General features: G+C 39.9%; 2 protein-coding genes across 2 annotated transcripts in view; one reads left to right on the forward strand and one right to left on the reverse strand.

Annotated features, from left to right (window-relative positions):
- Positions 1-973: 973 nt before the first annotated feature.
- LOC117938280 (lipase member H-like) lies at positions 974-6,709 on the forward strand. The gene is made up of 7 exons (XM_034862804.1): positions 974-983; positions 1,242-1,331; positions 1,751-1,918; positions 2,026-2,115; positions 3,416-3,524; positions 4,550-4,723; positions 5,870-6,709. Exons 1-7 carry the CDS (start codon positions 974-976, stop codon positions 5,952-5,954), a joined length of 726 nt encoding a protein of 241 aa, XP_034718695.1. The 3' UTR covers positions 5,955-6,709.
- A 4,314-nt stretch (positions 6,710-11,023) lies between these two features.
- zgc:112982 (uncharacterized protein LOC503771 homolog) overlaps positions 11,024-11,703 on the reverse strand; it is a 12,735-nt gene continuing 12,055 nt past the window's right edge. The window contains exon 11 of the mRNA XM_034861699.1: positions 11,024-11,105. Within this exon, the coding sequence (XP_034717590.1) occupies positions 11,092-11,105 (14 nt within the window). The 3' untranslated portion in view covers positions 11,024-11,091. The remainder of the gene's footprint in view (positions 11,106-11,703) is intronic.

Here is an 11,703-nt window from a genome sequence, read left to right on the forward strand (position 1 = left end):
TCTGCCGAGGCCACATAGCCTCTCTTCAGAGACTCTCTCCAGCAGCCGGAGCAGGGGCTCCAACCGGCTCAGCTCCGGAGCCAGCTGAACTTTAAGACTATTCTGCTTCTATTTATAGACTCCTCTAAGGACGTTCTGTGACCTCACTCATGATGTCATCATAAACTCACAGCTGATTGGCCATTAGTTCTTTTGATGTGTTCTAGAATGCTGTGATGTCATAAACTGTAGACATTTCCAGTCTAAAAGGCTTTTCTCATTATAGTTATATTTTCATGGGATGAAAACAAAATTATATTGTAAAAATATACAATTAAGAGAGAGAGACACACACACACACACACACACACACACACACACACACACACACACACACACACACACACAAACACACACACACACACAGTTCTGTACAAGATAAACTTACATTACCTTTAATCTCGAGGCTCATTAGACCTATAACAACCCTGCCAACCGCTACAACCCCTTTAAATTATTTACCACATTTCATCAACTGTGCAATTCTGACGTGCAATACTCAAATACAATGAATTATATTATGTACACTTAAAGCTAGGCTGATTTCTTTTTCACAGTATTGAATAAGTCAATGAATAGCAACAACATTGATTTTTATGTATTGCATCAAAATCAATGTTGATCTACTGCTCTGAACTCGGCCTAAAGGTAGCAACAATGCCTCTAGTGGATAACTAGTAAAATAGCATCAATTTCCCTCAGAACAGATCCTTTTTGGGGTCTTTTCCACCTTCAAGGGACAGGACAGCTAGGTGAGAAAGAGGGGGAAAGACATGCCGTAAATTGTCACAGGTTGGACTCAAACCCTAGACCTCCACGTCGAGGCACAATCCTCCATGTGTACATGCGCCACACAGGATGGATAACTTTCAGTCCGAGGCAAAGGGTCAACAAGTGAAAACCTAAAATAATAACAAGTGATCTTTATGCACTAATGGCCGTAGGTATCAAACAGTGTGTTATAAATTCACTTTAACTAAAACATTCTTGTCCATTAGGGTCTGAGTGTCTTTTTTTGGTTAAATACAAAGCTGATTACAGACTTATGGGAGCTAGAGTTCAATTTCCCAAATAAAATAAAAACATTTTATAGCCAAAATGATCAAAAGTCAAAGTCCTTAATAATGCACAAGAGTTAAGAGACATTTTTACACAAGTAATTAATGAATTGTAATATTAAATCTATGTATTTCTATTGGCAGCATTTGGACTGACAGGAGCTCATGGTCATATTGACTTCTACGCCAACGGTGGAAATGACCAACCAGGGTGTCCCAAAACCATCTTCGCAGGTGATTCCCCCCCCCACACACACACACACAGACACACACAGACAGACAGACAGACACACACACACACACACACTCACAAAACACACAATACTTGTCAGAAACACTCACTCACCGCCTTGGAAAAAATAACATATTTTACTAAAAACAAAAAGAATGTGTACAAAGAAAGGGAAGCTGTTTTTTTACTACATTAAAAACTATACTATTGGTCACTTTTTACAGGAAGTGTAACTATGAAGTGGGGCTATTCATTAATAGATTGGATTGTTTATTTATTTTCCTTTCTGTCATAGTGTCTTGCTTGTGTGTAAAGTACAGTAAAGTATATTTAGGTTTCTGGGTACCTGGCGATATTTGTTGTGTATATGGATCCACACACAACAACACACTCTCACCGTTTTGTCTTTTGTCTCTGACAGGTAAATCTTATTTTGTGTGTGACCACCAGCGCTCTGTGTTCCTGTTCTTGTGCGCCCTGAACCGGACTTGCACCCTCACGGGGTACCCCTGCTCGTCCTACAGCGTCTTCCTGGAAGGCCACTGTCTCCAGTGCGAGGCCTTTAAACCCGCTTCCTGTCCCGTGCTCGGTAGGTGGGGAAGTGATGTTGTAACGAGCTCTTTTACCCGCAAAACCGATGGAAGCGTAATGTCTTATCTTACCTGCGTGGACTCACCTGCTTGGTCTCACCTGCAGGTTACGACGTCAGTCAGTGGAGGGAGACTCTGCTGCAGCTCGGACAGACCCAAGTCTTCTTCAGCACCACGGCCACGCTGCCCTACAGGAGTGAGTCAAACACATCGAGTCTCAGCAAAACACAAGATCAGATAACAAGTTGTCCTTTGAACTAAACACAGACATGCTGAGTAAGAAACGTCTCTTGCGTCTGAGAAAGCTAGCTGAGACTCAAGTGGACAGATCCCTGATGACATTGTTTTTTTACAATCTTTTATTGAGTCCTTCTTTACCTTTTCATGTATTTGCTGGTATGCTTCTCTGATTTTAAAACAGAAAAACACATTAGCAATGGTAATTAAAGTTAGCAGCAAAATCACTGGGATTCAGCAGATGAAACCAACTGATCTGTACAATATACATGTGCTTAATAAGGCAGAATCCATCATGTCTGATAGTTCCCACCCCTTAAATGCAGAATTTAAGATGCTGCCCTCTGATTCCCGCTTCAGTCAGCCACTAACTAAACACATAGATAGAAACTCTCCTTCATCCTCTATGCTATCTCTCTGCTTAACTCTGGAGAGAATAAGTAACATCTGCACATAAGGAACACTGGGACTTAAACTTTTAATGTTGTGGTATTTATTTCCCCATTTGGTCTGTATTTTTAATCGATGTTGTCGTCGTTGTTAAGTACTGTATGTCGATTTCTTTGCTACTGCAGCAAAATGAATCGCCCCTCAGCGACAAATAAAGCTCTTGAACTGAACTGAAATCATCGCTCGCGTAACAGATTTACTGCAGCAGTAAGATTAAGAAAAACTGTAGATGCCGAAACCTTCATGAAGTCAAATCTGAGTCATCATCTGTGGTGGAATGTAACTAAAGTGCATTTGCATTTATTTTAAGTACAAATTTAAGTTACTTAAATTTTGAGTGTTTCCTTTTCATGCCACTTCCTATCTCTACTCCACTACATTTGTCTGCTTTAGTTTCTTAACAAACTAGGATTTTTACACACACAAAAATAAATAAATAAACAGTTTATACAAGTACAGCTCAGGTAGAACAGTTAGACAATTGACAAAAAATTAGCAATGAAGGATTAGTTCACAACTTTTCAAGTAGTCAGGTAATCAATGTTGAAACCGGTTTTGACCATTGATAAAAATCAACAACTTGCATGACAAAAAAGTGACATGCACACAACAATGAAACATGTTTAACTCGCTGTAATCCGTCTTCCTAATCATATCATATCATAATTTATAATGACCAGACTGATGTCCCTGATGATGATGATGACGATGACTGCAACAGTTCATTCAAATTACAAAAGCCTATTTTCTCTGAGATTTCTACTTCTACTTACACATTGGAGGTGAATTTGTGTGATTCTTTCCGGCAGAGCTGATCTACAGGGTGGACATGGTGACCTGGAACCAGTACCTCCGCTGGGGGGTCGTCTTCATTCGGCTGCACAGCGGCAGGAACTTCACAGAGGTCCGACTAGACCAGTAAGTCTGTCTGGGAAACACCGGGAACAATAGTGTCATCTGCTAGGCCAGGATTGTATTGAAAAAACTTCAAAAAGACGCTCTGAGCTGCAGAAACACACAACGGCGGTGTTTAAAAAGGGCGCTAAGGACTTTTTGAAAAACAGCGTTTACTCTACAGTGTTGGTGACTTTTGCCACTAAACGTCTCAGAGATTGTTAGACTGGGAAAAGCTAGTTAGACGCGTGCACTCAATATTTTTTAACTTTTAACACGTCATCACTGGGTGGTGCTAGACAAGACTCTGAGACTCCACAATACTGCACTAAAGTGCAACCTGCACAATTGGTTCATTTACATTTTATCACAATATTTATTCAAATATGTATTCTTATATTTTATTCCTATTATTATTATTTCATGTATGTTGGTATGTATTCTAGTATTTCATTTACATTCATATTCTGTGCTGTGTGAATGATTTTGCTGCTGTAACACCATCATTTCTATCTATCTATGTCTATTTTCTAAGCTCTTTTGTTTGCGATTAAACATGTATTTATCCAAAACGGGTATATTCTACATCAGTGGTTCCCAAACATTTTCAGCTCAAGACCCAAAAGATAAATTTGGTGTCTCCCCAGTACCCAAATTTACAAAAACACACCATGAATCATTGTAACATCTACATTTTTAAACCAGTGGAGCAAAAAAAAACGCTCATTCACATAAGATTGATATGCATTTTACGCCAATTGGCGACCCAATAAAACGGGTCTGCGGCCCATTTTGGGTCCCGAGCCTAAGTTTGGGAAACATTGTTCTACATGACACATTCTATAAACTGAATGCTCATCCTGGGACCTTCACCTGCACCTGTGCTGGAGAGCTCCCCTGCTGGATACTGCTGCTAATGCACCCCCCAGCGTAGAAGACATCACATTGACACACACATGACTGTAATGGCTGAAACACACGGGGATTATAATGTAAAACAAAGGTTTCCTCGGAACATCTCCACCAAACCTTCTCCTCTCTGCTCGTAGGAAGCTCCTCCGGTTCGAGCAGTACACCTCCACGCGGCTGCTGGCCCAGTTCGACGAGGACCTGCACCCGATCCAGAAGATCTCGATGCGCATCAACACCGGCAACGTGATCGGCCCGCGGTACAAAATCAGACTGCTGCGAATACGCTTCACGCCGCTGGAGCGTCCCGAGAGGTCGGTCCTAGTTTTTTGGTCCTTAAAATATCAGAAAATTGTGAAAAAATGTCAAAAATCAGTTTCCCAAAGTCCAAGATGACGTCCTCTGATGTCTTGTTTTGTCCACAACTCAAAGATATTCAGTTTACTGTCACAGAGGAGAGAAGAAACTGGAAGATATTCACATTCATTCATAAAAAAAACAACTTAAAAGTAATTTAATTGTTGACAACTAATCGAATAATCTTTGTTTGTTATTCCTCGTGTTGTCTCCCTGTTGACCTGCAAATTAAATTTTAGTTTTTCTGAATCAAAATTTCAAATTTAAAAACCTTTTATCAAGGTTATGGTCGTCTTTTTGACACTTTTTTGTCTTTCCCCCAATATTTTTGTCACTTTTTCAGCGTTTTTTTTGACTTTTTATGAGCCTTTTGATTTTTTTGTTTTTTCCCGCCAAATTTTAAAGCTTTTTTAAAACTTTTTTTTTTTACATTTGTCTTTTTTTTTTTTTTACATTTGTCACTTTTTTTTACATTTATTAACTTTTTTACATTTGTTCACATTTGTCATTTTTATTGACATTTTTCATTTTTTATATATTTGTCCCACGAGTTTTTATTATTATTTTATTATTATTTTTTCTCCCTAAATGCTATAAAATTGACCGAAAACACCCAAATTCAATGAAAGTAGTCAACTCATTATTTATTTAACTTGTGAGGAGCGTTGTTGGGATCTATCCACGTTACTTTTTTGGACAAGTTGTTTGAAAGAAACCCAAATTTCTGATATAGAAACCTTTCAAAAATGGGTCAAACAACAGGAGGGTTAAAGCTTTAGCTGATTGTTTTACAAATACTGTTAATTATAATAATGTTCAGTCCACCGAAGCATGACGATTAAATATAAAACAGTTAAATGTGACAAATTTAAAAGCTTTCTTGATACCTTGTACCTTCAATTGTTTGTAATTAATAAGATATCTGAGTACTTCCTCCACCAATGACTGACCAATAGACTCAAAGTTTGTATGTTTTCTGTCCCATAAGAGAAAGAAAAGCAACAAACAGAGACTGGACCTGGTTTATGTTATTTATCATAAATCAAAATGGTTTCAGATTAATAAACAATGGCCATATTGTGTTGTTTCTTCCTCTCCATCAGGCCTTTAATGTGCCGCTTTGACATCATCATGGAGGAGAACATGGAGGTGGCGTTTCGTCCTCTACCCTGCAACTCTCACCTTTGACTCCCCGACCGGACCCGCTTCTTCTTCTACGGAAACTCGTCGAACTCAGCCGAGCCCAGAAGTCCTCGGGGTGTCACGGGGCCTCCGGGCCACCAGGGGGCCCCGCAGAAGGAGCCGCAGCCTCCTCACTGGACGGTGAAGACGACCCGGCTGGTGCTGTGGATTAACTCCTGGTTACTGGAAAATCTACACATGGTCTCGTACGATTGAAGCCATCACGTCGGTCTCGGCTGAGGCAGGGGTTTTGGGGGGTTTTTGGGGAGTTGATACCGAGAGTTAAACCTGTGAGATCCGGTAACACAGCGACGTGATAGGTAACGGGATTAAGGAAAAAGATGTGACAGGAGAGGCGTCGCGGTGAAACCAGTTCTCTGGATGTACAGTTCCTCTTCATCTCTGGCTGCATTTACACAAACAAACTTCCATCCATGTAACTGCACAGGAACTCTCAGTATTCACTGTGTTCCTGTCGTTAAAGGGATAGTTCAGATCTTTTGAAGCGGTGTTACCCCCCAGTCTAGGGGTGCCTAGGACGCAACATACATCAGACTAATTGGCCCCATCTTCCCCGTCCCCCAAGCGGCCACAAAACCTAAGTCTTGGTCCAAATGTATTTGTTGCACATATCACATTATTGGTATTCAAACAAAGGTCTATGGTAACCCAGACTGTAGGGTGGCCTGCCACCAAAACAACAAACAAAACAACCCTGTCTAACCTAACAAACCATAAAGACCAAAAGAAGAACAATAACTTACCTTCCTAACTAAAGAAAACAGGAGAAAACTAAACACAGTTTAGTTGAGATCTATTGAAGTGGGGTAGTAGAAGATACTTATCTAGGAGGGCTGGGTATCGGCAATGATTTCCCAAATTGATCCAGATTTTGTTGCATTCTGATTCGATATTGATTAAATTAGGAACATTTCAGTTTCTATACCAATTTACAATGCACCAGGTTAATATTTACATTAAGGATTTCCAAAAAGTTTAAGAACTTTTTATTTAACCCTCGTGTTGTCTTCACGTCAAAATTGAAAATCAACACTTTTGTTGACACTTTTAATTAATGTTTTAACTCTTTCTTACTTTTTTGTTCCTTTTTTTCAACACTTTCTTTCGACGTTTTCAACACTACGTAACACTAACTTATTAACTTTAGTTTTACAGTTATTTTGGGAATTTATGGTCAATAAACCTCATTAATAGGAATGTTTGAGTTAGAAAAGCAGAAATTAGGAATTATTGAGACTAAAATTAAAGGAATGGATGTTGATGATAATCACAGACTGGAATATGTCAACTTTTACTCAATACTATTTCAAAAACACTTCCATTTGTTTTACAATGCTATAAAATTGAATAAGACGCCCCAAAATTAATGAAAGTAGAGATTTGTACTTAAAGAGCGTTGGGTGGAATCAATCATGTTATTTTGGGGAATTAAAAAGAACATTGACATAGAACAGCATGAGGACAACATGAGGACAACATGGGGACAACATGGGGGCAACATGAGGGCAACATGGGGGTAACATGAGGACAACATGGGGACAACATGAAGGCAACATGAGGACAACATGAGGACAACATGGGGGCAACATGGGGGCAACATGAGGGCAACATGAGGACAACATGGGGACAACATGACGGACGACATTGGGGTGACATGGGGACAACATAGGAACAACATGGGGGCAACATGGGGGCAACATGAGGGCAACATGAGGACAACATGGGGACAACATGAAGGCAACATGAGGGCAACATGAGGACAACATGGGGACAACATGAGGACAACATGGGGGCAACATGAGGGCAACATGAGGACAACATGGGGACAACATGAGGACAACATGAGGGCAACATGGGGACAACATGAAGGCAACATGAGGACAACATGGGGACAACATGAGGACAACATGGGGGCAACATGAGGGCAACATGAGGGCAACATGAGGGTTAAAGGGACTAACATGAAAGGCATATATGAGAAGATTGACTTCAGAATGTTACTAATCTATATCCCCATCACTTAACCAAGATCGATTTTAATTGGAAAATCAATTATGTTTAACCAAGCCCTATCATCCATAGTCAGTGTGTTAGCTACAGTAGATGGCGGTCGGTACACCCCCCCCCTCCCGGTTTGGAGAAGCAGGCAGGAGACACAAGATCTGTATCAGTTTAAGTTAAGTTCAAGTTCTCCATATGTAGAGTATTTTTAGAGCTTCACCTTGCTGTCGACAGCCATTTATGACCGGGAACTGAAGCTGTTATCTCTGCTCTCTTCAAAGCCACCAGACTCCTTCAACAAAAACAACATAATTTTACCTCGGGCGCCCAGTTAGCTCAGCTGGTAGAGCGGGCCCCCATACGTAGAGGTTTAGTCCTTGACGCAGCAGGCTCGAGTTCGATTCCGACCTGAGGCCCTTTGCTGCATGTCATTCCGCCTCTTTCTCCCCTTTAATGTCAAATAAAAAGGCTTAAAACGCCCCAAACATCTTTAAAAAAAAAAATTTACCTCGCAGAACACAGGAGTTGCTGCTCCACTGCTGCCTCCGTCGGTTAGTCTGAGCGTGAGGTAAAACTACTGTACGGAGATACTTCCCTGTAGTAAAGGGCCGTCTCACAGCAAGGTAAAGAGGTGAATATATACTTCTGCGTGCATCTTTAAACTTGGGGTGTGTCCACCCCCGAAATCTGAACTATCCCTTTAGATCTATCATACGTATCCCTGAAAACACAGAATGTGAAAATGTATCACAGTAAGCTCACTAAAGAGTTGTGAAATCTTTAAATGTTGTACTTTTGACCAGTTTTAGTGCGGTTACTCTGTGCCTTCTACCAACAGATTTCAACCTTTTGGTTTCCAACTGGCCTCCACCAAAATTTAAATGTCTTTCATCCTGCAAATATATGTACACTGTACTTTAAAAAGTCAGTTTAAAGGGAAGTTATCTGCCGGCAGGGTGGAGAGGTTGAGACTCCAGGCTTTGTTATCAGCTGGTATCCTACAGCTGATTCTGTACTAATGTTAGATTTTATAAATTGTGAGTTTTATTATGAAAACAGTGGTAGCTGAGGAAGGGTTTGTATTCTGTGAATTTGGGGACTTTTAGCTTTTTGAAGAGTGTTTATTAAAACTTAGGAAAAATGTGTTGGTGTTGAAACCAGAAACAGTTTTTTTATTATGTATTTCACACTTGGTTTAAAATAAAATGATTATTTTGAAAACGTTTGACAAATAAGTTAATTCACTTTATGCATGTCTACTTGTTCTAATTTTACAGTTCACATATTTGACCTCAGAAATGGCAAACAAATCTCATTATTAAAGTCCACTAGTGAGGTTTTTCTGGAGCTTTTAGCCTCGTCTTGTGGCCTTCACTAGAGAATTAAGTCAGCTCAGTTGTCATTAGGGATGCAACGGTGTGAAAATTTAACCTTACAGTCATAGTGACCAAAATTATCACGGTTTTCGGTATTACCACGTTATTTTTAAAAAGTGTGTCCAATATGTTCAGAAAGCACCGACAGGCCTCCACAAGCTGAAATAGATTCAAAAAGTGCATCAGTGTTTATTGTCTTACAAACATATAGATAATAGGCTTTTAACTGGCTGCTGAAACAACAACTTGAACCAGAGATGTCTGACTTTAAGATCTACAACTCTGATATTTAACAACTCCAACACGAAGTTGACTATGAAGTTGTATTTGACGTTACATGTGAAGTATTTACCAAAACTAAATGTTAGAGCCACCAGCATATAGCAAGAAACAATACTAAGAATTACATTACTTTCTCTTTAATAATTAACATAAATGTAACATGTTGCTATTGTAAGTGATGCATTTAGGAGCCTCGGACGAAGCTGGGAAGGATTAAACACATCTCCACTGTGGTAATCCACCGCGATAGGGATATTGTTACCGTGGTTACACCCCTAGTTGTCATAGAGACACTTGTTCTCACCATGTGATGCTCATGTTCTTTGAGCATGCTAATCAAACGTCTCGCAGCCAATTAAACAATTATACAGCCAAATGTTTCCCTAAAAGATTAAAAGTTTTTAGTTTTCTTGTTTATTTTAGTTTCTTTCTTAATTCCCATACAAGCCCCCCCCCCCCCGTTTGAAATGTTTATTAGACCAATTTACACTTAGCTGATGATAAAATACAAACTTTGTCATGAGAATTATTTAATCAAATTGACTTTCCTACCGATTAGAAAACATCAATTTGTCTCACGTAAATGGGGAAACAACCTTTTCTGTAGCGTAGCAACACAAATTATACATTAAGAAATGTGACTGCTTGCCTCAGTTTTACCAAGTTAAGAACAGGGATCATTAAACATCTGTCTGTGGATCAGAATTAGGTGTGAAACACGACCACATCTCGTCTTTTTCACAGAAGACAATTTCACATTTAAAAAGTTAAGAAAGCACAGGTGGAAAAAGGTGTTTTCAGCTTCACCTGTGCTACAACTTTCTACTGTAAACAGGTCAAAAAGTCCGTCAGATTTATGTATTTACGTCTTTGCAAACCCCAGATTAAGCAACGCATTCGACTTTAAAACACTACAATGACGGGCAAAATCTTTTTTATTAAAAAAACAAACTGAAACATTAACGGCTGGTGTCACGTTAAACTAAAATACACAGATATGATCAAATTAAAAAAAAAAGGAATCAAGACAACTAATGTGATAATTAAACGTACAATCACGGGATTTTAAAGTACTTTAGCTGCACATGAGCAAAGTGTGTTTTTAAATTTAAAAACAAAAACAAATCAATAACATGAGAAAGTGTGAAAACACAGACATCAGTAACAGAAACACACAGAAGAGCAGAGACGGAGGACAGGTGTGACTAGAAGGTGGAGATCGTGGCCCAGCGGCCGGTAACCACGTCACGTTCAGTCTGCCGCTCGCCGGCCGACACCAACCGACCGATCTTCACAGTTTCAAACGTTAACTTTGTGCCGTTGTGGGTAATTAAGACAATTTGGCCCGAGGTGAAAACAAAATCCTTTTAATTCAGGGTTTTTGCGGAGGTTTCGTTTTTTTAACGAAGGGTGTTAAAAGCCGAACCGGCAGCATCCAAACGGGATGTTTTCCCAGCGTCCGATCACCAGTTAGAATCTACGGATAGTAAAGACAGAGAGAAAGAGAGCGGAGGTCAGAGAAATCCAGTTTACAGGTAGAAACCATTTAAAAAGAGGACTGGACCGGTGTTTTGGTCTTTGTTCCTGGATTATCTACCATAAAAAGGTCTGCAAAGTAAATAGTTTATTTCATTTAATCCAGTTATGAACGACACAGATGAAATAAACGGCCGGGTTTTAGTTATTACAACAGTGTAGTGATGATATACCATCGGGAGTCTTCACAGTGGTTTTATTTTGAAAAATGACCGGATGCTCTAGCACTTCCACTTCCTGTCCGGCCTCTCAAAAACCACGTGGCTCCGTTAAAAATAAAACATGGCCAGTATTTTTAGTGGAGAGACGCTTCTGGGACACAGTGTGTCGCAGCTTGCGTAATCACAAGCATCGTCTTGAGTGGCTGTGATTGCTCTTAGTATTACAACGTTTGCAGGGGTGGTTAGTTACCTAACGGGGTGTGTAGTTACCTGCAGGGGCGTTTAGTTACCTGCAGGGGTGTTTAGTTACCTGCAGGGGCGTGTAGTTACCTGCAGGGGCGTGTAGTTACCTGCAGGGGTGTGTAGTTACCTGCAGGG

The sequence above is a fragment of the Etheostoma cragini genome, chromosome 22, assembly GCF_013103735.1.
Source record: "Etheostoma cragini isolate CJK2018 chromosome 22, CSU_Ecrag_1.0, whole genome shotgun sequence".
NCBI lineage: Eukaryota > Metazoa > Chordata > Actinopteri > Perciformes > Percidae > Etheostoma > Etheostoma cragini.

Excerpts from the sequence above, each read along its gene's own strand:
- LOC117938280 (XM_034862804.1), top strand. Across the intron at positions 1,919-2,025 it reads CGCTTCCTGTCCCGTGCTCG|GTTACGACGTCAGTCAGTGG; the intron begins GTAGGTGGGGAA and ends TCTCACCTGCAG. Across the intron at positions 3,525-4,549 it reads ACAGAGGTCCGACTAGACCA|GAAGCTCCTCCGGTTCGAGC; the intron begins GTAAGTCTGTCT and ends CTCTGCTCGTAG.